The sequence below is a fragment of the Alligator mississippiensis genome, chromosome 1 (genome assembly GCF_030867095.1).
Source record: "Alligator mississippiensis isolate rAllMis1 chromosome 1, rAllMis1, whole genome shotgun sequence".
Taxonomy (NCBI): Eukaryota; Metazoa; Chordata; order Crocodylia; family Alligatoridae; genus Alligator; species Alligator mississippiensis.
In genome coordinates this window covers 304,097,002-304,123,444 of record NC_081824.1, presented here as the reverse complement: position 1 = coordinate 304,123,444, position 26,443 = coordinate 304,097,002, and the positions used below count along the sequence as shown (strand labels likewise).

At 42.6% G+C, this 26,443-nt stretch overlaps 1 protein-coding gene across 17 annotated transcripts in view; it reads right to left on the bottom strand.

Moving 5' to 3' along the window:
• The window catches only part of CASK (calcium/calmodulin dependent serine protein kinase), a 419,258-nt gene that overhangs the window by 52,064 nt on the left and 340,751 nt on the right, over window positions 1–26,443 (bottom strand). For all 17 annotated transcript variants that reach the window (XM_019487242.2, XM_019487243.2, XM_019487245.2 and 14 more), the window contains 4 exons: window positions 15,400–15,477; window positions 10,824–10,904; window positions 2,585–2,773; window positions 1,631–1,709 (listed from right to left, as the gene is read on the bottom strand). In XM_019487242.2, coding sequence (XP_019342787.1) covers window positions 1,631–1,709; window positions 2,585–2,773; window positions 10,824–10,904; window positions 15,400–15,477 — 427 coding nt within the window. The remainder of the gene's footprint in view (window positions 1–1,630; window positions 1,710–2,584; window positions 2,774–10,823; window positions 10,905–15,399; window positions 15,478–26,443) is intronic.

Here is a 26,443-nt window from a genome sequence, read left to right as displayed (position 1 = left end):
ACAGCTGGTTTTTAAGTTTGTTAGTTAATAAATTGACCTTTTTTGTTTTGTTCACTAAATGAAAACATTTAAATATAGCCTACCAATTAACCAAATACCAGGCACAGTGAAAAGTAAAACACTGAAGACATTTGAAAAAAATGCATTCACACAGTAAAGAAGTGGATGGAACTTTTGTGACATTTTGCTTATACCTATGTGTAGTAAAAAGGGCCAGAAAACAAAGATTAAGAGTACTGGTATTTAAAACTTCTGTGTATATGCAAAAGCATTCCAAGTCACAAAAAGCACAAATACAAAAGTTTAAACTGTCCCCTGTATAACCAATGTCACTGCTCAGAAAGTGGTCAAGTTTCCTCTCAGAAAGTAAAATTACACACCAGTGTAAATTACAATAGTGCATCAGTGGGGAGGGATCTGCTCCCCTCCTTAATTTGGGGATTAAAACGGGTAGCCATCTATTCAAGACAAACTGGCTCTACGCCACCAAGTGGGCAGGCATATAAACACCTACTGCAGGAAGCCAGTTTAGGAGCTGATCATGATTTGTCAAATTTACCACTAAGAAAATGTGGGGTAAATTTCCCTACGTAAATTGTCATGCACCTGTACCTTCAAAAGGATAGGGTAGAAAATTTTACTTAAAAAGAAAATTAAAATGGTTCTCTTGCCCTCATTTTGAAAATAATTACAGTTCTACCCAGTAAAACCTTGTCTACTGCATAAAGGATCACGACTATTTTAATGATCCCTAAATAAGGTCAAACTAAAGCCTTTGTGATTCTAATGTGACAATGTCCTTTTCAATTCATTTTTAAGACTATCTAGATTTCAAGTGTGTGGTGTTCTCCCCAGTGGAATGCATAAACCTAAATGGAATAATATCTGCCACTTTTATGAAAAGCCTGGTAAAAATCTGGTAAAAGTCACAAAATAACATTTTGCAAATTGGAAAAAATTAAAGTACCCTTCCCTTAGAGATACACTTAAACCTGAAACTTAAGAACATTGCAGAGCCTTTAGTTATTTTTGACATGCTATTCTGCATTTAGGGTAGGAAGTGGGGGGAGGAAGGGATACAGGAAAAAACACGTCTGGAGGTTTTGCAATAGTTTGTATTGGTGAAAGCCAAAACAGAGACCTAAACTAAATTTCACTGGACAGGAACAGCTTGGTTCCTGATTCATTTTTAGGTATATCAGCAGCAAAGACCTTTAAGAGTTCTGAGACAACAGAGAAATTTGTAACTGTTGCTCAACAGAGTGGATATAAGAAAAAAAGTATTACACTCGCTCTAAGAAACTTTAGCAAAGAATCAAACAATAAGTTGGGAAAGCCATGCTCAGCATTTTAAAGCTAAGGTTTTTTAGAAGTAGTTGAGGCATAATAATACATGACCTATTAAAGCCCCAAATTAAATATTCAGGCCCCAATCCTGAAACTTGTTTGATTTGGATTGACTTCTGCACCTTCATAGTAAGCCCATGAAGTTAATGAGGCTCCATGCAGACCAAGACCACCAAGCACAAAACAAGAAATATCAAGATCAGGATCTTTAATATTATACAAAATGCATTTTCTATGAAAATAATTCAATTTGATAACAAAGCAATTTATAACTCAAGATTACCTTGCCTGTGAATCATTCCTCCATGCATAATTCTTGCAACAATGCAATGGTTCAGCTCATTCATTTTTAAAGTGATACCCTAGTAAAAGAAAATGTTTAGACCTGCTTCTTGAGTTGTTAAGAACAGTCACTTTTGCAATAAACTTGAGAAGGAACCCTAACTTTTATAGTGAAATCCTGGTCCCATTGAAAACATTAACTGACTTCAGAAGCATTTGGATTCTAAATGTATTTATTAATTTTACATTTTTTCCTCTTACGTTAGGTTCCTCTCATAAGTCACAATTAATTATGAATTATAGTTAATTCAATGTGCCGAAATTCTGACAATGCAATGCTTTTTATCCAGTTTCTATAGTACTTCAAGATGGTAACTACTAGACAAACCATCAGTAAGAACCATTATATTATTAAAACAAAATTTCTTACTAAATTGCAAACATTCCTATGCCATTTTAAAAATTAAGACCTGGTCTATACACAGTTTTTGTGCCAGTGTAATTATTTCAGTGAAGGGTATGACTTTTTTTTTTTAATAAAACAGTTACAGTAGTACAACCTCTATCATGGTATACATTGCATTAGTATAAATTAGGAGTGACCAATATCTGGCTAGAATGCCAGATCTGGTCAATAGAGCTGCATCATCTGGCCTGGGGACTGGACCCATGTGCCAGATACAACTTGCAGACTAGCTGTGTCACTCTCCTAGCCCATGGGCCAGATGAGCTGGTCACCACTAGTATGGATTATTCTCCTTCCCATAGGGGAATAAGTTATACTAATATAAGGCATCATTTTATTGGCATGACTGTGTCCATACTATGCAGTCTGTTCTTCTTTCACTACACTTTTATGCGTAGACAATATGGTTTAAAATGACTAAGGGTAGGCAGTTTGTCATCTTTTCATTTTCAAAGAATCAAGGAAAAACACTGCGTGTGGGCCACATACCATTGGTTCATCTGTGTTCTTCTGGAACTGCACCAGCCGGACTCGTGTTACATTCTCCATATCCATATCACCGTTAGCGCTCTCAGGAGAATCTCCGTTCAAATAGGGAGAAGTGGGAGGAGGTGTAACTCTCAACGCTTCATCACTGTAAACTTCATGTGCCACTACGTCATGAGTTTGAAGTAAGGCCTATGGAAAATAGAGTCAGATCTTTATCATTGTATCATTTCCTCCAGAAGCTATAGCATACTCACATTATTCTCTCACTTTAAAGAGGACATTTTATCTTGTCCTCAATGACTTATGTATTTTATAAGACTGCAGTATATGTGTGCATATATGTGCACTTGTACCTAACTTTTCAAGTCCATATGCAAAAAATTAGGCTCCTATGCATATGCTTAAATGTAAATGGCTTGATTTTTAGGATTTCTCAAGAATTCCTCCAAGTCTAACTGAAATCACTGGGAATAGCAGGGAAACAGCAAATTTCAAATCAGGTCATCTGTATTTAGATGTGGGAGTCTGAACATTTAAGTCACACGCCTATACAAGTGTCATTTTTCCCAACATTGAGATACAAGTGAATTTTAAGATGTGACACGTTGGCAACACTAACTGTACAGAACAACACTATAAAACTATAAGGAAAGGAAGCGAACTCCATGAATTCCACCACTTTATCTGAAACAGCAAGAGATATGCCTGTTCGGGTCATAACACCAGCTGGAACTGACCAGGGGATGGGAGTGAAGATCTTCACTGTTGAGAAATCAGCCAGTCTGGATAACTACAAGCTGTCTGGGCCTTCATTTTATATTTTTTCTGAGGATGTCACCTCTGAGATTCTCAATAGTATCCTCCAATACTATGCTGAGCACTTATGGCAGGATCTCTCCTACTGAGTCACCAACATCATTTTTATTTCCTCTCCAACAGAGAGTTAATCTAGCACAAACCCATCTAGCTTGGCACCTGATAAAATCATAGGCTGAAACAGAAAGTTTTTTAAGGGCTTCAATATCATTTTTATGCACACTTCCTGCTGTACTGTGCAGTGTCACATATAATTGATTAAATTTATCTGAATGTACTTCATAAGCATAACAATTATGCCTCTAATTACTTTCAGATGCAGCATCAAAGCCATTAAGCCTATGTAATTGTTAAAAGTGAAATACATTATTAGCAGATATAATCTAGATAAAAAGTAAACATTTGCCAAGTACTTAAAATATCTTTAATAACAGGTTTTCTTCCTAAGACATGACATCCCTCTTTCATTCAGGGCATCTCCAGAGCATTGAAGAGCCTCTTCATTTCACATTTATGTTATAACCTTACTAGCCTACATTACAGCCAGCCCTCTCCTCCCAGAGACTGGATAGGATTTACCACTGAACCAGTCAGTATTGCTCATGCACTTTCTCACGAGCTGCTGATTAGAGAGAAGGATTATCTTTCCACAAGACTTGTGCTGCTGAATCAGGACTGACAAACCAAGCCTCATCCTCCCAGAGCAGTATGATGTACCAGTCACTGTAACAGACTGGCTAAACAATACCGAACTGGAGTGTGTTGTGCCACCACTTAAACTCCTAAGTTGTTATACCCACAAATCTCTTCAAGCAGAGGAATCAGTCTCTGTAGCTGCTTTAATTTTCAGTTACATTAATTCATTGGAATGTTTTTGTGCTTAAATAGCACCTAGGGACTGAACTTGAATCTTTGAAAACAACTTTGCAAAACTTGTTTTGTTTGAGTAAATCCAGGACAATAGCTCAGATACTACAGTTCCTGAAAAATCCTAAATTAATTCCCCAGTTTTAGTGTATATTACAGTATAAAACAGCACCTTTATTCACAATTAGTTTTAAAAGAATAGCTCAGGAATTCAGTTTTTCATAAAGTGGGTAATGCTTTTTTGTTTGTTATTCCAAATTCTCTCCCAGTTCTCTGATGTTTCAACCTTTTGTCAAGTCCGGATACTGTTTTTAATTAAATATTTAATTGCACCTGTAGTTTTTATTTTTATTTCATTACTTGGTTCTCAATTCTAAGTGCACCCTTCAGTAGTCTATACTGCCTATACAGTTATCTTTTGTTCAGAGATCTTGCTCCCACACAGATTGGATCAGTTTAAGATGGTTCTTAAACCTGCAGGGGCTGCCTAGGTTGTGGGTCTGCAAATGCTGATCGAGGGGAGCCCATGGACTTCCTTTGCTCTCCACCTTTAAATCTGTGGCCCACACAGATTCTGCAGGGTCCTGTGAGTGTTTAAAGCTGTTGGTGTGTACATAGCCTGAGATCATGATCCTGGGCTCCATGCACGCTGTGGGAAGTGCGGGTGAGGAATCTGCGCCTAATGTCAGGTTCCTTGCACCAGTAGTCATATGACTGGGATCTGATCCCTGATCCTGACAACTGTGCATCATGCCACGTACATCAATTGTGCCATTAAGTGACCATCTGCAAGGGGCCTGCAAAACATCCATTTTGTTGTGTTGCAAGCAGCCTGTAATAAAAAGAAAAAACGTATGCTGTACAAAGGAGATATTGGTCTTCCTGAACTATGGCTTTGTTCTTGTCTTTGTTCATAATTGTTCTTTAGCAGAGAACTCTACTGTGCTTTCCTGTACCCAATTAGCTTGTTTGCTATCCTTTGTTCTGCAGGTAAAATGTTTGGTCAAGCAATTTAGCACATAAGAGTCAGCCATCAGCACATCTGTTTGTATTCATATGCCCTGTCTCTTAATATTGCATTTTTTCAACATATTCTAACATATTTCTCTTTATTATAAAACACAGAAATAAAGTTCATAAAATAAAAGCATAGGTTGAAAACAATTAGCTTTCAATAATTATGCTAATAACATGTGTGTGTAGGTTAAGAATGATGATTTAAAAAATTCATAGGTTTGAACTGGATGACTTACAAATGTGCCTACATATGTACACACACATTATACAGATGTGGGAACACACTACTGCTGTTCTGAAGAAAGCTCAATTTCACTTAAATAATTTCAACTTAGACAGAGAGTGCACCTAAAACAATACAACTTCTCTGTTATTATAGTCTGGTCATGCTTTCCTGGCTCTTTTTTCTTTGTGAACCATCTTAGTCCTGAAGGAAATCTAAGCAACATGACTTCCTGAGCCTGCGTCGTGGTAGGTAAGACTCTACACACCTTCTCACCCCATCCCAGGGCTCAGCTCAGAACTGCACATAATACTGAAAATATGACATGATGATGCTTTCAGTTTTGTTTTCAATTCCTTTCTTAATGACATCCAACATTTTACTGGCTTTTTTGGTCACTACTGCACACCGAGCTGATGTTTTTAGAGAACTATATATAGTGACTCAGGTCTTTTTCCTGAGTCATAAGAGCTAGTTGGGAACACTGCCCTGTGTGCACATAGCTGGGGTTGTTCTTTCCCATGTGCACTGCCTTGCAATTTTCAACACTGAAATCCATCTGCCACTTTTTGCCCACTCACTTTGCAGAAAAATCTCAAAGCGGCTTTTGACCATGAAGCTTGGGATTTCACAGATTTCACAGACATTAGGGCTGGAAGGGACCTTGCGAGATCATCGGGTCCAGCCCCCTGCCCGAGGGGCAGGAAGTCAGCCAGGGTCGATCCCCTGGTCACGGGATTTGACTACCTGGAAAACGTTTGAGATTTCATTGTACACTCCCTCCCATTCCACGTCACTTATGAAAATGTTGGGTAAAACATTTTCTTGTTCTGAAGGCAGGACCCTACTGCTGACCTTCTTCCCTCCTGAAAAGTGACCAATTTGCCTACCCTTTGCTTGATATCTTTCAACTGACTTTTGATCCATGAAAGAACCTTCTCTCTAATCCTGTGGCAACCCAGTTTTTTAGGAGCCTTGTTGAGGGACCTTGTCAAAAGGTTTGTGAAAATCCAAATATGTTATAACAGTTGCATCCTCCTGTCCATGTGCAATTATCACCCTCAAAGAACTTCAGGAGATTGGTGAGGCAGGATTTCCCTTCACAAAAACCATGCTGATTCTTTGCCAGCATATCCTTTATTATAGATTCTACCAGTTTGCCAGGAATAGAAATAAGACTCATTGGTTCACAGTTCTCAGGATCACCTGTGGAGCCTGTTTTCAAGATGGGTGTTATGTTGTCAACCTACCAGTCCTCTGGCACAGAGTCCATTTGTAAAGACAGGATATACATTGTGTTTAAATTTAAGCATCTGTTTAAGTCTCAGCAGCATTTTAACTATTAGTAAGCATAACATTAACAAAAATATCACTTCACTTTGTGACTGAATTCCAGAATGTAGAAAAATACCTGGCTTAACCAATGGCCCTTTTCTATACAACAATATGTGCTGTTCGCCCATATTTGTTAGCTTGTTTTTGGCCTCTTTGGATCACATCTAAATCTTAGTATCTGTTAATTTTACTATCACAGGCCTCAAACAGCTAAAGCAAGTGATCCTACTGATTCAGCTATAGGTTCCAGGTCTCAATGTACTGGAGTGCAGTAATATACTAATTAGACTATTTTATCTTACTATGCTTTCTAAAGATCCCCTGAAATTAGGCTAACAATACTGTCTTGTACTGTAATTTCCACTTATATTATGCATGCAAAGTTTTAATAATTGATACCTGTTTTCAAAGTTTCTTTTTTCCTACTCCACTTCTACTTAATCAGGTGTTCAAGTGCCAAGAAAATATGGCAAAGGGGTAATCATATGAAAAATTACTTTATTTTTTAGGTCAACCCCCACCCCATGAAGTAAATTGAGCACATAAAATTATTCAACAAATTGCATCTTCTAAAGTGTTTCATTTTTACTAATCAGAAAGCAAACCAGTTTTGCTTATAGTAGCTCTCAGAAATACTACTAAGTCTAAAAATTATAGAATTATTTATAAATTAAAATAAAATAACAGTAGGTTTGAAACCAAAAGGCAAGGACTAGAACAGCGGTGGGCAATTATTTGGGCCCACACACCACACAGTGGGATTTGGTAAATGTCATGGGCTGGGTCAGTACCCTCCCTCTCGCCCCCACCAGAGCTCACCAGAACTCCCTAAGAGTGGCCCCTGTGCACAGGCAGCTGAGATGGGGCCATGGGCAGGCAGGGAGCAGCATTTAGAAGCAGGATGGATGGCTAGGGCTGGAGCCATGGCTAGGATCAGGATTACAAGGCAGTGGCAGTGAGGGGCCGAGGCCAGGGAAGAACCATGATCTGCTGCCCATACGCCCTTGCAACAGACACCAGTTTTGCAGGTAGGGCCATGCAGGGAGCATATGGCAGCTCTGCTCCAGGCCCCAGCTTTGTGCTGTCACCACCCAGTGATCCCGGGGTCTCTATGGAGACTGACCAGGACCTGTGCGGGCAGGGTGCGCAGCCCGGGCATGGCTTGGGGCCATGGGTGGGCAGGGAGCTGCATCTCGGGCCAGGGCCAGGATCTTGGGGTGGTGACAGTGCAGGGCCGGTATAGAGCTATGGTCTGCTCCTTGCATGCCCCTGCCTGCAGAACTGGTACTCATTGCAGGGGTATGTGGGCAGTGGATCACAGCTCTGTTCAAAGCTCCAGCCCTGCACTGTTATGCTCTGTGATCCTGATCCCGATTCCTGGCCCTGGCCCTGCCAGCCAGTCCTGGTCTTGATTGCAAACTCCCTGGCCAGGTGCAGCCCCATCCAAGCCATGCAGCCATGTGCCCTGCCTATGTAGGTCCCACCCCCAGTGGACGGGTCAGGGTGCCCGGCAGCAGCAGCCAGAAGGAGCCATCACTGGGTCTGCCAGGAAATAGTCTTGCCACTGCACCACCCTAGTCCCGCTCCATGCCTGGGGGTGATGGGACGGGTTGTACACACCACAACCTGGGTTGCCCCCTACACCTCGGCCAGGCACGGCCAAAGGACCTGCTGCGGGACAGACAAAATGCCTTGGCAGGCCAGATCCAGCCTGTGGGCCATATTTTGCCAATCCCTGGCCTACGATGTTAGGTTGTGGCTGTCAAAGGAATGATTTGCATCTAAATTTAATTATTTCAGCTTAGTCCTATGATCTCTTCTGAATTAAGTCTACTGGGTTATGAATGAACTGTCTAAAGGTTAAATTAATCTATCCTGATGCTTTTATTCTGTGAGAAAAGGATTTGCATTTTTATATAAATAAAACATATATACTTTAATAAAAGTTTTTCCCTCTGTAGCTTGTTTTTGAAAATAAATGAACCTCCATAAATATAACCCTTTTAAACCGAAATAAGTCATCTATTCCATCTCAAAAATATTTTCTAGAAGAATTGTAGGAAGAATTTTCTGAGAGCCAGTATTAAAATAAACATGTGTGTTTATTAGTTTTAATATATGAATGTAGGACTCTGATACATTTTGCCTGCCCTCTGATTCACTCTACATAATTATTTCTACAAATTCTGATTTTTTTCTTGATCACTTTGAAAATACTCTATACATAAAAAATGTTAAAACTTTACTTCCTCACTGCCAGTTAATAGCATTTTATTGACTTCTGTTGGTTCCTACTTCTGAAATTCAAAAAGGAGTAGCCAGTAAATACAGTATTGCTAAAGAACATTATCTATTCCCAAAAGGTCTAATTTTTTCAGTAAATCCAAGGAATCCATTACATGAAAAAAATGAATACATTTCACTTGATCACTGGGTCAGCTACTTAACAGAGAAATCAAGTGCTGGTCTGCCCCGTTTCTAGTTTTCATGTCTCCCATAATTAAGATTTCACACATTTTTTGAATGAGGTATAAAGACACTTTGATAATCGAAGATTCAAGCTGGAATACTACACCCTGGGACCTGTAGCCTCTGCAGGCTTCATTTACTCACTGAACAGGAGTGTGATTACAACTTGCTCTGTTTAAGGGAAACTAAGAGAAGTCTTTTGGCTTTTGCAAACTTCAATGCAGCCCTCTCTGGGGCAAAATCTCAAAGGTCTCTTTGACTTCTAATTACTTTCTACTTTGTTAGGACATCAACTTCAAGCAACAGCCTTTCATTTCTGGAGCTTATTTGGTTTGTCCACAGCATAAATAAAAAGAATTCATGGCCTCATTACAAGAGGCCTTGATCACCAACATCTCCAGAGAGTACTTCTTACACTCCTTAAAAATTGGACTAGCATTATCCCCCAAATAAATTTACATGATTTTTTATACAAGACCCACAAATGCACGTAATTGTTCTATTCTTCCCACTCACCTCCACCTTAGAAAAATATCTTTTAAAAGCACAGAAATGTATTTTTGTTTAACAAGAGTTTGGAAGGAAAAAGGATCCTCAACCTGCCCCTTGAGGGCCAAAGGATCCCTTCCCTTTTAACATCTTGGTCAGGGCTCAGAACAAATCTCTAACCTGGCTTATTTGTGTGCTAGTATGCGGCAATAAAGGATGGAGTTAACTGTATTGTGCTCAAATACAGTTTTGATAGGCTATCAAGCCACTCTTAAAAATATACTGATGTTTTTCAGGAATGAAAGGGCTACTATATTTTCACAATGAACGATTTTGTTACTTTATGACAGTATTGTAATACAGGGCTCTGCAACTGCTAAGTGGCCAGGGACTGAATGCTCTGTGGTTCACAGCAGGGTGAGCCTGCCCCCCCACCCTCCTTGGGGCTGCACACTACAGCGGAAGACAGAGGACAGGGGGAGCCTGGAGACTCCTGCTGTTGCAGCAAGTGTGGTGGGAGGAGTGGCAGCCTGGCAGGAGCCTGTGGCCCTCAACTTAAGCCCTTGCAGGCCTCATGCAGCCTGTGGGCCGCTGGTTGGACATGACTGTCATATATTCAACCAATACTATTGGTGTCTTTTGAGATTTGTGTAGCCTTATTGGCAGTCTCCTTAGATCTTTCCCCTTATGATTCTCCTTTAAAAAAGAAATACTTTTAAGGAGTAAGTCTTGTTTGATGAGCTCAGACCCATAACTATCTCTGCAAACTGCAGTGCTCACTAGGACAAGCAGCAAACACTGATATCTCAGTGTAGAAAGCACTATATGCATTACTGCCATAACAGTATCAGCTGTTGTGTTAGCTTGATATATTAGAAATCCTGTTTAACATATATATTTGTATGCAGTTAACTACAGTTTTGTTTCACTATGACAGGCTTCAGGAAATACATTTTCTCTGCAACTGAGCCTTTTGTTTTATGAGACGTATGCTTAGGAACAGTGAGAGTAGCATGTGCTTACCATGAAATGAGGTTGTGTTAAGATACGCTTTAGTTCTTTTGCATCATTGTTCTCTGGGTAACATGAAATTTCTTCCAGTACCTGCAAAGCAAATGGGACATATGTCAGTAAAGTGCCTGCCAAAATATTGTAAAAAAAAAAGAAAGTATTTTTTACTTTGGTAGGTCACTCATAATCCATGTGAGACCATTACAACTAATGGGTCATTATGACAGTGAAGAGTTTTGAGGAATGGGAATTTTTTTTCTAGGAGAATAAAATATCATATAAATTTCTCTCTTTGTTAGATGAAAGAAGTTTGAAGAAAGCAGAATATCTCTTCTCAGTTTGAAAGAACTCTTTTAAAGGATCAGTAACTTAATGGTAGTAATGAGGTGTTAACCACAAACTACTTAAGTCATTCCCATCAATCTCTGTCTCCAGGGATGGTAGGGAAAGAAATTATTAATATATAAGATGTTTAAAGGCAGAATTAAACTTATATAGAAAAAAAATGAATTATCCAGGTCAGAACATTGCTTTTTGAAATTAAACTGTTAATAAACAAGAAACTTTGGTGGTCCCATCTGTTATATCAGCCTACAACTCCAGAGTTTATAAACATGAAAATAGCACATTAGCTCAAGATTGGGGGAGAGGAGATAAATGGATTTTAACTCAGCTCCTTGCAGCTGGACATCTTCTGTTTTTTTGTTCAACACTCAGCTAGTAGGATGATAAAAAGAGAGCATTTTGCTTTTGGCAGTGACTCCCAAGATTAATTGCTAGGGAATTCGGCACACCAATGTGTTTGGAACAAAAAAAGGTCCCTCCTACCATCCAGGGAAAGGATCTCCTTGTCAAATCATTCTAACTCATTATTCTACACATTGGTAAACAAAGTGCACTTTCAACTTTTCCATCCTGCTAAGGCCACAGTTTTAGCATTCCTGCCTGATCATGAGACGCACAACTCAGTTCTGTCAAGTGGGCGTGAGTCACCATATTTTTGGGCAGTTGCACCTTTTCATATCTAATCTCCTCCACAGTTACACTGAATAGGGGATTTGCATTCATAGTTGCTACCAAAAAAAATAGGCTGCAGTGATATGCATAACCGCACTGGAAGATTCCACACACTTTAGAGGATTCTGAAATGCACATGTGAGTTTTAAGTCCACTGGCATTTGCTGTTAGCATTTGACTTGGGCTTTCTCTCTACCTTACACGCAGATAATGATCTGTGAGATTTTGGACTGCACAAAGTGAAATAAAAAATGAAGAAGATTCTATAAATTTATGTAAGTTGTGAAATGGTTACATTTGTGCCTGCAAAGGTTCTTTAACAAGCCAGATAATTTGTTTCTTAGATATCAAAAATCAAACACTAAAACATTACATAAGAAAGGCAAGGAAGACTATGTGTTTTCCTGTAATAGATTTTATATACATCATACACTGCTTAGAAGCTGCTGTCTTTTGATAATAACCTGTCTGAAACATTATTTTGAGGCCAAACTTCTAGCCTAACTTTTCTTGTGTCTGTAAATGGTAAGTGCAAACACCTGCTGGCATGGTTTTTTCCAAATAGATATCTGCATGCAATTTGGAACGCTTCTATCTAAGTACTTAATTATGTCCCCATATCAGCTACTTAAATGTCCAAGTAACTGTAATTCTCCTACAAAAAAGCTATATATGAAAAACTGCACCTATAATTAGGGCCCACACTGCTGGAAAAACAAAGTGAACTTTTGAAAGTTTGTCCCTTTGTAGTCAGATACCAGCCACAGAATGATCCTAAATTCCTTCACCATCAATTATTCTAAAACTACAGAAAGCAAGACCATTTCAGCCATTTTAATGGCATAGCATCTAAAGGTGCATTAAGTTTTAGAGCAATCATAATTTAATAGTTTAAACTTCGGCTAGGTTCACTACTTACCAGGGTTTATTTTTTTAAAACGCATTCTAATCTAGATTTTGTTGAAGTCACTTCTGCATTTGTAAAATGAGGATTGTATTTCCTTTCTCCCCTCCTTTGTCTGTCTTTGTCTATTTATATTGAGGCAAGGGACTTGGTTGCAATCAGCAGGCACTACAGCAAATCAACTGACTACCAACAACAGTCTGCAATCATTTTTTGCTGTTTTGTTACTGGATGCTCCTCCATAAGGACAAAACACCAGGAGCAGTGCTTCCATGCTGCTTAACTGACACTTTATATAGTCTTATAGTGCTGATTGTGCAAATGCCAATTGCTTGGCCTGATCACCATGCAATGTAGGGAGAAGAATGCTGAGTCAAGAGATGCAGCAGGAGAGAAATCCTGTGGTTTTTATGAGGTGGGGAAATGGAATTGTGGAAACATTTATAATATCAATCAGTTTATCTAGATATGGTCTTTCCTATCAGAGTCTTTGAGCACCTCACAAATTCTAATGGACTTACTCCTCACCTTTGTGAGACAGGGAAATATTATCTCACTTTACAGGTACAGAACTAAGATGCAGAAGGGTTACGTAACTTGCTCAAGGCAACACTGGAGGTTTGTGGCAGAATCAAATTTCTTTAATTTCAGTCCAGTGTCTTAACCTCAAGATCATCTCGTTGCCCTTAAGATGGATGGGATGTAGTAGGAAGTGGGGAATTTTCTGTTTGGTAGCTGAGAAAGCTACCACAGGAAGAGAAGGGAAAGGCAAACCCTCATTGTGAGGTAATCATGAGGAGAGAAAAGGAAGGTGGGTCCTTTCCTTTGCCAACAGCTGGCTCGTATAACCATCACAAACCTAGGAAACATGGGGTGCCTAAAAGGTTGTGGGTTACTCGGGTATGGAGCGTGTGTGTGTGCAGATTTTTGCAAATCATTACATAAGCACGTTTAGCTATGTGCAATCTCTGCAGAAAGATCGCACCTTTGCTTCACTGGTACCAGTTTGATCATGTTTGATCTAAACAGTATGTTGCAGCATATGGGTTCAGGGACATATGGCTGTACAGAGCCATGGGCACATGTTCTTGAGGAGCCAGGGGTGCGCGACGGTGGTTGGGCAGTGGCACCGAACTGGGTATGTGCGGTGGTACGAAGTTGTGTTTGGCCAGAGCTCTTCACCACCACACGCTCCTGGCTTGTTGTGGACGCGTGCCCCTGGGTCTGCACTGTACAAATGCAGCTCCATGCAGGCACACTCCTCCATATTTACACTGCCACACATTCCTGATGCTGCTGACCAGCCAGAGCTCCACACCATGAGGCAGCGGCATGGAGGTGGGGGCACACAGCTGCATGGAGCTATGTTTGTGCAGCTGCACACCCTGAGCTCCATGCCACTGCCCGGACGCACAGAGTTCTGGCTGGTTGGTAGTTCAGGAGTGTGTGGTAGCACAAAGCCAAGGGGCAGGATGCTTCCAGTGGCCCACTACACTACTGGTGGGTAGGCCTGTGTGAATAGGGAAGAACTGGATGTGGATTCGGATGATTCGGAGGACAGCGATTCGATTCGGAGATTTGGATCACTCCTGAATCGATTTGGCTGAATCAGCTTCAGAAAATTCGGTGCTGCTTTGGACAGATTCGGTGATCCGGATTGGCCGGGGAGAGGCAGACATGGCCAGGTGGCTGGCAGGGGGAGCCACGGGAGAAGCCCCCATGGGTGCCCTGCCTGGCCCCAGCCTCCTGGCACTTAAAAAACAAACAAACAAAAAAAAGCCCTGCACTCCCCAGCTGTAGCAGCTGCTGTGGGGGCTCTGGGGCCACCTGGTAGAGCCCCCCCCACTCAGCCCCTGCTCCCCGATTGCCCCATAGTCCGGGAATAACCCCCCCCCCCCGACAAAACCCCGCACTTACCGGCAGTAGCAGGGGCTGTGGAGGCTCTGAGGCCACATGGCAGAGCCCCCCCACACAGCCCCTGCTCCCTGATTCCCCCTCCCGATGGCTGCTTTGCTTGACCCCAGCATCCTGGGAATTAAAAAAGCCCTGCACTCACCAGCTCTGACAGTTGCGACTGGGGGCTATGAGGGCTCATGGCAGAGTCCCTCATACAGCGCGCAGGGCAGTGGGGGACAGCAGGGATCGTGGGTGCAGTGCAGCACGACGGGGGTATTTTCTTTGAAAATACTTTAGATCTATTTCTTTTCTTCACTAAAAAAACGGATTGTTCACAAAATAACAACTCATGCCCTAGGAGATTCATTCAAAGTGTTTAAAGAAAAATATTGAGAAATTAAATAAGCTTTAAACTTTTGCTACCTACTAAAACAGCAAAATACTACTGTCTTTATCAAACCTACTAAATACCCAATATATGCAAAGGATCACACTTGCTTAAAGAGGATTACCCCCTCTTCCTCTGTCTGCATATCCCTACTGACAAAGTCACAGATCACACAAAGAGGTTAAACAATATAAATATTCCCTACAGTCTGGGAAACTACAAATGTATGCAACATGTCATATAAGGAAGGGTAAAAATATTTTCGCAGATAATCAAGTTTAGAAGCCGAACTCACATATCAGTACAAGCAGCATGGAAATGTTTCAAATTAAGCAATCAGAATAAGACTATGAAAGTTTGAAATACATTTTAAAACTCTTTACCTCTTTGGCTCTCTGTACAGCATCACTTGGAGGATTCCTGATTTGTGGTGAAGATTTTGTGTTAATTTTGTCATAAAGCTGAAATCAAAAGAAAGCAAAACATTGTAATCATGTGCTCTTTTTCCAGTGTTCAGAGTTTAATCCAACAATCTGTATGTGTTAATACGGCTATAATATACATGTTAAACTGCAAGCCTCACAGATGTTGTATACAAGTTTAGAATCCTGCTTTTTTTCCCTTAAACATTTCCTGAGCTGAACAGTACCATCCATTCAAAATTTACCCGATATCATGGGAAAGTTTAAAGGAGGTTGTGTGCTTCCCATGCATTTTCAATAGCAGACTCACTCATAGGAATCATAACACTTGTGTAATGTTTCTATGAGCTTTGAATGGATGACACTATAACTCCTAATAAATCCTATGTAATGCTAAATACTTCAGTTAATCTAGATTTTTCACTCTTTCCAATAAGCCAAATGTCAACTGCTCGAAGCATTACACAAATATAAAATGAAAGTTTTAAGCAGAAGATAATGCATCTCCTGACAGAAAAGCTCTTCAAAGGAACTTTTACAGAAATGTAAGTCCTGGGAAAAGTGCAAAATGATTGCTTCTGGGAAGGAATGTTCAGAGAAGCCATTATCCTCTCTTTACCAGGATTTTCCAACAACAGTGTTAACGCCAGCACTGTTCAACTAGGAATCAAAGCATCTCATTTTTAATCTATTTTTAAAAATCCGTTTGTATATTAAATTAGTCTTAAACCCCTCATATAAATAAAATAAAATTAAGGATAAGAAATGGAACTGGCTTATAATGCTTCCACCAAAGCGTGCAAATTATAAGGGAATACCCATACATCAGAAATGGACAAGCTACATAAGTAATTACTTCAATCAAAAGCATTACTGCTGCTGCTTCTTCACTTAAATATGATCCAAAAGAAACCCAGGTATCCAAGTATCTTTCATTTGCATCAGATAATGTATATAAAATGTGACTTTGTAAACAGAAACTATTCAGAATATAAATAAGCATATGAAAATCATTTCTATACACAAACACAAAATACTTGATGGAATCACATAATAAGGTTTTATTTCCTTAATTTTTGGATGCAAGACAAGTGCCAAGTAAGAGCAATTTATACAGCACAAAACCATCATGTATTATAGAAGAAGCTGGTAAGCCTGTATTTAAGTTCCCTAACAAAGGATTCTTGAATTTTCTTTGAAAAAACCTCAGGCTTCCACTTTTTGAAGCAGCTCTTTGATATTTGGCAAGGGGGAAATCACTTCAGGTTACAAGCAGGCTTTTCTGTGTCCCAGGAAACCCCATTCAGGTTTGCTTGAGATACAAAAATGCTATTTTCTTCTCCTGATGTATTCTTCAAGAAAAAAAAGAAAATTGTCAGCATGTGAAAATCACAACATTCCTAGTCTGGGCTCACAACACTGGCACAGCAGCAGTACACACTACCCTAGGAACACAGGGGTGGGTGCTAGAATAGCTGATCTAGGAGCAGGAAAGGAACCATAGGAGAACCAAGTCAGACTTCAGACTTCCCTACCCATAGCAACTTTCTCTCTTGTGCCAGAAACGTTAAGTCTTGCAACAGCAATTTGTGCTAAAATGTATACATTGTGTGTATGTGGAGAGGCTGCCTGGATTCCTGCTTCTGGATGCCGCAGGGTAGGGCCCTGCCTAAAATCTCCATAGCTTTTAAAGAGCACTTTGGCAGGATGGTCCTGCCTTGAGCACAGGGTTGGACTAGATGACCTCCTAAGGTCCCTTCCAACCCTCATTTTCTACGATTCCTTCAAACTGCTTAATTAATTTCAATTGCCCACAATGGACCCTGCTTTGCGGGGTCCCAGGACACTTTAGGGTAGATGTGTATACTGCATAAGACACATAAATAGTGAGGAATCAGAGCAAAGGGTTAAGATTTGGAGCTGAGCAGCTTTGCAGAGAAAGTCCTTTCAAAGTTACAAGAACTGGAGACCTTGGATCCCCTGGAGCACCCAGCTCCTGGGACCACAAAATCTGGGTCTCAAGATCTCCCCTACTTACCTGATCCCCCTACCCCAAATCAGCATGGGATGCCATGGAGTGGCTGGGTACTCACTACCACCCCTTAGAAGTGATACTACAGCACTGCAATGCCTACTTGGATAGTGCATGTGCAGATACCTCAGATTCAAGACAAGTGCGCACCAGCTTCCAAACAGTGACATTCTTGGAGTGGTTCAACTGTTATGTGTGTTCACAATGTGCGTCTAGTCCCAAGAGATCAGTTATGACAAGTTAAACCAGCCACTCTTCTAGAACACAGGGATGAAAGAGGGAAAATCTCTGGCTGCTTAAAAAAATAGAAGTTTATTTTTAAAGTACTACATTTACCCAAATCCAAGATGACTTTGAATTTAAGATGACCCCCCATAATTAAATTCTATACACAGAAAATTACAAATTTGTTATAATTTTCCATGTATAGAATCTAATTATTGGAGGGTGATCTTAAATTTGTTCCTCCCACCCCTGTGGCAGGGAAAGCAATGGCAAGGGGCCAGACCCTCGTCTCTTGCCCTCCCTTCCTCCCCTCCCCTTGCTCACTTGTGCCTGGCCCCCATTACCTGTCCCCAATGCCATTTGCCCCCCTGCTCCCATGCTGCCTGTCCTTCCCTGCCATTTGCTGCTGATCCTCTGCCACCTATAACCCCTGCTATGTGTTCCCTTGTGACTGACCCCCTGCCCTCCCAACCCTTCCCACCTTGCCTGACCCATCACTTGCCCCTCTGGTGTCTGTCTGCCCTGCCATGTGCTGCCTGCTGCTACCTGCCCCACCCAGTGCCTGCATCATCTCCTGCTACCTGCCTACCCCATTCTCCCCACTGTCTGCACTCCTTCCCGCCATTTGCCTTCTGTAGTGGCACTAGTTCTAGGGCTGCCCCTGCCCTGGCCCAGCTCAGTCAGGCAGAAGCAACGTTGGCAGCGTTGGACCCAGGGGGGACAAGTGGCTGGAGCTGAATGTAAGTGGCATGGGTAAGGGGGGAAGGGGAGCAAGGATGCATGGTCTCTCTTGTGTTCAATCCACTGAGAGCCCCCTCCCCTGCTGCACAAGCCACCTCTGCGGATGCGTCCAGACGAGCACACGTGCCTCTTGCCCCATCTCAAAACCCTTTGAGGCGGGGCAAGAGGCATGTGTGGGAATGAAAAAAGGTTCCTCGCACTGCAAGTTTGCAGTGCGGGGATAAAGTTAGACCCTGGATGTCCAGGGGTCTAAAACAACCGCTCCACAGAAGAGCGGAGCAAGGCACAGTCCCAAACTGTGCCAGGGAGTCAGTTCTCCTAAGGAGATGCTCTGGTGTCAGCCAGAGTGTCTCTTTTGTTCTCCTGCTGCCTCTGGCCCCCGTGCTGTCTAATGTAAGGGGGAGGGGGGTCATGGGTATGGGTGGGTGGGTGAGGGGTGGCAGGCGCATGTGGGGGTTTGGGGAGTGGCGGGGGGGATGTCTTTGGGGTTGCGGGGGGTATAGACCTGGCCCAGTCCTGTGTGGCTCACTAGTCTGGCTTTGCACTGGAGCAGGTCGCAGGGTTCTGGGAGGCGTGCACAGGACCTGAGCCTCCTGGAGCCGTGTGACCCGCTCCGGTGCAAAGCCAGATTAGCGAGCCACACGGGGCTGGCCCAGGTCCTGCCATGCACCCCCACCCCCGGAGGCATAGCGGGGCAGAGGCAGGACCCAGCGCGGTGTGCAGGGACCATGCGCCATGCCCAGCCGGGTCCTGCTGCCCTTGGGGCTCCTCTGCCGCCCAGCCGGGCCAGGCCAATGGCAGCAGGACCCAGCGCAGTGCGTGGGGACTGCACACTGTGCCCAGACGGGTCCTGTTGGCCCTAGAGCTGCCTGCAGGAGGCTGCAGGAGTAACCCCAGGGCTGGCAAGACCTGGCGGGTGTGGCGCACGGTCCCTGCATGCCACGCCATGTCCTGCTGCCATGGGAATAGCCCGGCTAGGCGGCAGAGGGGCCCCAGGACCTGGTTGGGCTGGCATCCGGTCCCCACGTACTGCGCCAGGTTCTGCCGCCAAGGGCCCAGCTTGGCCAGGCAGCAGACGGTCCCCATGGCTGGCAGGACCTGGCTGGGTCTGTTACACAGTCCCCACGTGCCACGCCAGGTTCTGCCACCATGACTTGGCCTGGCTGGGCGGCAGAGAGGCCCCAGGGCCAGCAGGACCTGTCTGGGTCCGGTGCGTGGTCCCAGGTCCTGCCACCATGGCTCAGAGTGCCCCACTCCTGCTGCTAAAGGTAAGTTATGGGCCCTGGGCAGGGGGGCTGGGGCCGTCCAGGGGGAGCTGGGACCCTGGGTGGGGGGGCTGGGGCCCTGCAGGGTGCCTGGGACCCTAGGCAGGAGGGACTGTGGCCCTCCAGGAGGGAGCTGGGGCCCTGTGTGGGGAGGGCATTCCATGTGCTGTGGGGGGCGGGGGCTGCACCCTGTGGGGGCCAGGGGACCCACTCCATCCTGAGCAGCCCCCCACAAGGTCCCCCACACCCACAGTCCCCCCAGCAATCCCCCCACCTACCCACACCCCAACCCACACCCCTCCACACACCTTCCCACCCCTTCCTGCAAACACCACATCCCCCCATCACACACCCATCATGTGCGAAGAAAACCTGAAGTACACATCAACACATATAGGTATTTAGAATAAATTTTATCATGATGATAGAGACACTGGTAGGCTTCCACACTGCTTTAACATTGTAAATATACCAATAAAGCACTGCCCAACTGATTACTCTTTCTCTCTTGGGGGGGTGTGTGTGTGTGTGTGTGTGTGTGTGCGCGCGCATGTGAGGTCTTTGTTTTAATTGTGGAAAAACATGGATTTTGGGGTATTTTTTAAAATGGATTTGGGATGCTGCTGCAGCAGTCCAGCTGGCACAAGGGGTAGTGTCCCCAGGTACCAATTGGCTGGGCCCCAGAAGTTCCTGAGAGAGTAGCCCTGAGCTGCTTGCCAGGACAGCTTTTTATACTGCGGGGGCTAGGACGGGGCAGCTTTTTATACTGCTGGGGACAGCACAGGTGCTGGCCCCAGGCTCTAGCTCCCCCTGGCTGCAGATCCGGGAGGAGCCAGGCAGGGTTATTTTACCCCAAGTGGTACAATGTTGCTCCACAACAAAGTGCATGTCTGAGCACATGCACTGAGGTAAAAAACCCCGGCTCAAATTTGCACCACTTCTATTTGAGCTGCTGCAAACGCATGTGCTTGCATGTGTGGATGCACCCTGCTGGGGACAAGTGGTGGTTCATCTTTGGCTTTAGCTCTGGGCCTGCCTGTCTGAGGCCAGTACTCAAATCTAAGATGAGGATCCCCCCTTTCATGTGGACAGGGGGAGGGAAAACCTTATCTTGGATTCAAGTAAGTATGGTACTTGGATATTTGGAATACTAGTGTTAAATCAATTACTGAAAACTGCAGGTAAGTTGAAGATAGAATTTACCAGATGGATATCACTCTTACATGTACTTGGAAACTATGTAAGACACACGTGGACAGCGAGAAGTCAAGGCAAAGGATAAATGTTTGCAAGCTGAATGCATGTCCTTTGCAGCAAAGCATATGTCCTTTCATAGCATTGGTGAGCTATGAAAGGACAGTGAGCTCTTGTTTACAAAGGCTTATGCACCTCTGATTCAGTTAAGTCTATAAAAAGGATGTTGACATGTTGGAGAGGGCTCAGAGAAGAGCTAAAAGAATGACTAAAGTATTGAAAAACCTGCCACTGTGAAAAACTAAGCACCTCTTTAACAAAGAGAAGGATAAGTGGTGAGCTTATCACCATTTACAAGCACCTCTATGGGAAACAGAAATTTGATAAGGGCTCTTCAGTCTATCAGACAAAGGCATAACAAGATTCAGTTCAACTTTCAGCCTCTAAGATACTATTTACACTACAGAAAAAGGGAACAGTTTTGGCAGTGAATGCACTTAACCACTGTACAATTTACCTAGGTTTGTGGAAGATCCTCTGTCACTGGAGATTTTTAAATCAAAATTTGGATAAAAGATTTTAAATGGTAAGCTGTAAGCTAAAAAAGTAATTAGAAAAGGTAAGGTCTTGTTATGTAGTTATACAACTACATAACAGTGGCTATTTTAGCCATGTAATTTCTGCATCTATTAAACTATCTGGCCTTAAACACCAAAAGTGCTTTGTCTTACTGCTAAGTCTCTGATTTTGGCAACTCTTAAGAATGAGATACAAGCTGGTGTTTCATGGAGGTTCCTCAAGGAAACTAGTCTTACACTGTAGAAGAGGTCAGAAATAAACGATTTCCTTTTTAAAAAGCCAAACAATGAATATGACAGAAAAATAAAGTATTAATTTCTCTACAATGTTTTTACAATCAAAACAAATATGAACAAGTTGTTCCTCCCTTGTGAATTACTTAAAGATATAGCTGATTATAGCTTACATTTTATAGAATTTCTTTAGTTTATATGTAATTGCCTGGATTTTAACCTTGGTTTCTGAAAATGTGCTGAATATATTCCTTGTCTAAAATTATTATGTATGGTAACAAATCAACTACACCCATTACTAACACTTGCTGTTAACAGATAATTCTCTTACTGGAGATAATTCTTGTAGCTTTCCCTTTCTGTCTCTGTATCTATTTTTGAATCTCATCTATTTCTTTGTTGTTTGGATCACTCAATTTCTCTTTCTGCTTTCATATGTTATTGATTGCTCTAAAGTGTTTTGAGATATAGTAGTTATGTGGAACAATACCTAAAAGATAACTACAATTAGCACACATTTACCTAATTGTGTGTATTCATATTTTGAGAGTGGTAGCTTGTCAAGATTTTACTATATTCAGTTTTATTAAAAAAAAAAAAAATATCTTTAACAATGTAACCTAACCACCAGCATATCACTGAGCTTCAGATGTCAAACATTTTTAGTTTATCTTCTGTCAAGATTAAAATAATGATTTGATCTATAGGGAAGAGACTGTGTTCTTTTGATAGATGCAGTAAGATATCTGATTATAATGCCACAAGTACAAGCACAGCATGCAAGAAAGATATGCATTTTCACCAATATAAAATGGCATAGCACTGGGAAGAGATGCTTTTGTTTAGATGTTATCCAATCAGAAGAAAGGACGTGCTTTCTTTCCCTACTTTTTGGTTTGTAAACTGCTGGGGTGAAATCCATTCTACCAGCATAAAGCCTGAGCATTTATGGACCACCAAGATGAAGTATCTGTTTGAGAACTATATTAAGGTTAACTCCAAGCCCTGGGTTAAAGATAGCAGGCCCAAAGCAATGTCCCCACAGCTTAAATTATGGAATGATAGCTGCAATTCCTTCATCACATCTGCATGAGGTGCTAGAATCAGTGGATCAACACAGGTGTTGACTGTGTGGCTTGCTCTCTGGCCCTCTTCTACTGGATAATATGGGAGGGTGTAAAGATCCCTTTCATGGCATGAAAGGAATGTGATATTAGACATACTTACCATTTCAACTTTGATGCATCCAGCAATTTGGATAAATGTTTCCCATTTCTTTAGTGAAGACTGTATTTAAACAGTATTTAAACAAAAACTGAAACAGTTCAGACATTATGTTAGTATCTGTTATTTTTTACTTTCAAATCCTTAGTTTTAATTTTTTTGAATTTTTAAGTGTGCTCTTCCAACGGTATTTTCACTTGCATACTTGTTTTGTTCCATCTTTGCTCTTTAGTTTTAGGATGTGAAAGCAGCAGCAGGTTGGTTATGAAAGCAGTCTCTGAATTCTCATGTGGTGAGACACTCATAAATGAAGGGCAACTTCAAGTATTTAAATTTTTTTTTCAGATCTCTGACTTCCAACCCAAGCAACCAGATTACTAGGTTTGGATAGAAGTTGCATTATGTAACCGTGTGGGGTCAAGAAAACACATTAAGCCCCATCAAAGAAAATTATTCTTTGTTGGTCACAGAAGTTGGTAAGAAACTTTCAACCAGAACAGAAGAGGAATTGGCAAGAGACAGCAGGGCTCATAATATGCATTAAAGCAGCAGGAGCTGAAGTTGGTAAGTATTAAAATGGTCCTCACTTCCCTACAGGAACATATTTTCCAAGAAGTTTCCTACTGGTGCACCATAGAACGAGCAGACTCGATGCTTTTTTTTTTCTTCGCACAAAGGGCTGATCAGAATAGTGCTCTGCACCAGATTCTGCTTTACCATCAGTTATTTTTTAGGATTTAAAGGTTTAGTACGTATTTGGTGAGTTATCAGGAAAAGTTAACTTGCAGTATTATTTCAAGAGTTACGGTGAATACCGAGTATTACACTGTACATTAACTTTAAGCACTAAAAGCACTAATAAAGTACCAGAAAATATAATTAACAGTAAATCAATTTGTTCCAGTATATTATTTAACTAGCTGTTCACTGAAATAATGGCTTTCTGAAGCAATGGCCACTTATAACCCAGCTTACTTTTTATATGTTTCTGGTTCAGTAAACTGACTTCAAAGGTGAACTGGATGACAATCTGGTCTTATGTATACTCATCAACAAGAACAGTAACCTCTTTGAATTAAAAGTCAGAAAATGTCCTCCCAAAAAACAATGCTACCATTTGCAAAATGTACAAGAACACAAATGTGCCTCCCCCCACACACACACTAGCTGATCAGCACTGCTGTAGCCCTTGACTGGTCAATAGTAGTTGACGGTTATGTGTGTATTTAAACTAGGACAAATCAATAAATATAAATATTGATTTGTCCTAGTTTAAAAAACCCTATCACAGAAGGTCACTATAAAAGTCAAACCAAAAACATCAAATCTTGGTAAGGATATAGTAATCTTACTCACTGGGTCAAAGTATCAGTTATAGATCATAACTACATGTTTCAAGAAAGAATACTGCTTTTCTATTATAAAGTACAAACAACAAGCAGAGCACACAGTACATTACAAAGTGCAGTATAGTGATTAATACCAAGAACAGGAACTACATTTGATTTTAGCCCATAGGGCTGAGAAGCAAATCCTTAATGTCCCAACTAGGATTAACATTTAATTTTTGGAAATGCTGGAACAATATAAACAAACAACAAACTATTCTGAACACAGAATGTGATTTTAGGGTTACTCTCTGGTCAAATCTAGCCCTGTTTCAGCTTCTGTATCAATTACTACTTGCATTATGGTAACGCCTAAAAGCAGGGATTCTGTAAGCTTTGTTCATGGAAGGTTCCTGTTTTTGGACAGGGGGTGGGGCGGGGACACTATGCTGAAGGCTGCCTAACAAGATGTAATGCAATAATTATATGTTCAATAGATGTACCACAATATGCTTTACATACACAAAGTTATAATAAGGAGAACGGCTGCTACTGTTTTTTGGTCAACTACAAGGGCTACAGCCTTGCTGATCAGCTAGTTTGGTTAAGGATAGCCACCACTGAAAAGTCTTTCAGGCTGCTCACAAATATCTCACAGACTGCAAGTGGCCTGTGGGCCTCCCTTTGGGGACCCCTGGCCTAAGAGCTTCAGTCAAGATGGGTGCCTTACTCTAGGTACTATACAAGCACAGGAGGGAATTTTAAGAAAAAACAGCACCCACACACGTGTATCCAAGACATTACTTTTAAACCTATTTTATAATAGAGATGCATATGTATCAAATGGAATAAACAACTGTTGCAACACAATAGCGGACCATAGAACCAGAAAGCTAAACTGGTCATTACCAAAAGTGTATTTTATGTATTGGTACCAAGGACAATACAAAAGGATAAATCAGAGAACACCTTTATTTCATTTGAATATCTTCCACACTGCCAGGAGGGAAGTACATCATTGCAGCCCACACTGTTTCTCTCCCTTCCTCAAGCAAAATCACCACTGTTGTCTCCAGAGGGAATCAAGGAGGCCTCTCCAGAATGCCAGGGGAAGACTATATCAGGGAAGTAAGTCCTATCTCTCTTCCCCCCACAATTCCCTTCACACAGAAGCAGGGAGGATCCATAGGCATCTTGGTAAACTGACAGGGCGCGTCCACATAAGCGTGCACATGCCTCTTGCCCCGCCTCAAACCCCTTTGAGGTGGGGCAAGAGGCACGTGTGGGAACAAGAAAATGTTCCCTGCAGTGCAATCTTGCAGGGTGGGGAGAAAATTAGACCCCTGGATATCCAGGAGTCTAAAAAAAGCGAAGTATAAAGAAGTGGGGCAGGACATGGTCCCTGACCGTGCCCTGAGGCAACCAGAGGCTGGGTCCTCAATGGAGATACTCTGGCTGCCAGAGCGCCTCTATGGTTGCCCCTTGCCCTGGTGCTGAAACATGCAGCTGGCCAGGCCACATATTTCAGCTCCGGTGCCGGTGAGTAAGGGGTCAGGGGGCTGAAGGAGGGGGGAAGGGACGGTGGGGGGGGACCCCCGACGGCCCCGCCCACTCCCCCATCCCCCCCCCCTTGCCAGCCCCAAGACCCCCAACCCTTGCCGCGGCCGACCCCTCCCCCCGCCAGCCCCCCCGAGGCCCCTAACCCCTGCCCTGCCCGCCCTCATCCCTGCCCCCCCATACTTTAAAAAACCAAACAAAAAAACCCCAGCACTTACTGGCAGTTGGAGCTGCCGTTCGGCTGCCTGGGGCCCTGCCCGCACAGTGCGGGGCAGGCTGACAGCCCCAGCCTGAGCCCTCCTGCCCCTCCGCTGTCCTGTGCTGCCCGGGGGGCTCTGCCAGGAGGCCCCAGAGCTACCCCACCCCTGGTAAGCAGAGGCGCTTTTTTCCATTTTTTTTTCTATTTTCTTTCTGGGTTTTTTTTTAAGTGATGGTGCCTGGGGTTGTGGGGGTAGCCTTGGGGGTCTGGGGGTGCAAATTGGGGGGTGGGGCAGCCATTGGGGGGCTGCAGCAGCTGGTGGGTGATAGGGCCAGGTGGGACAGCAATTGGGGGGCTGGGGTAGGGCATGTTGGCCTTGCAGGCCAGGTGGTAGCCCCTGAGGGGGCCATTTGGCCCCTGTTGGGGGG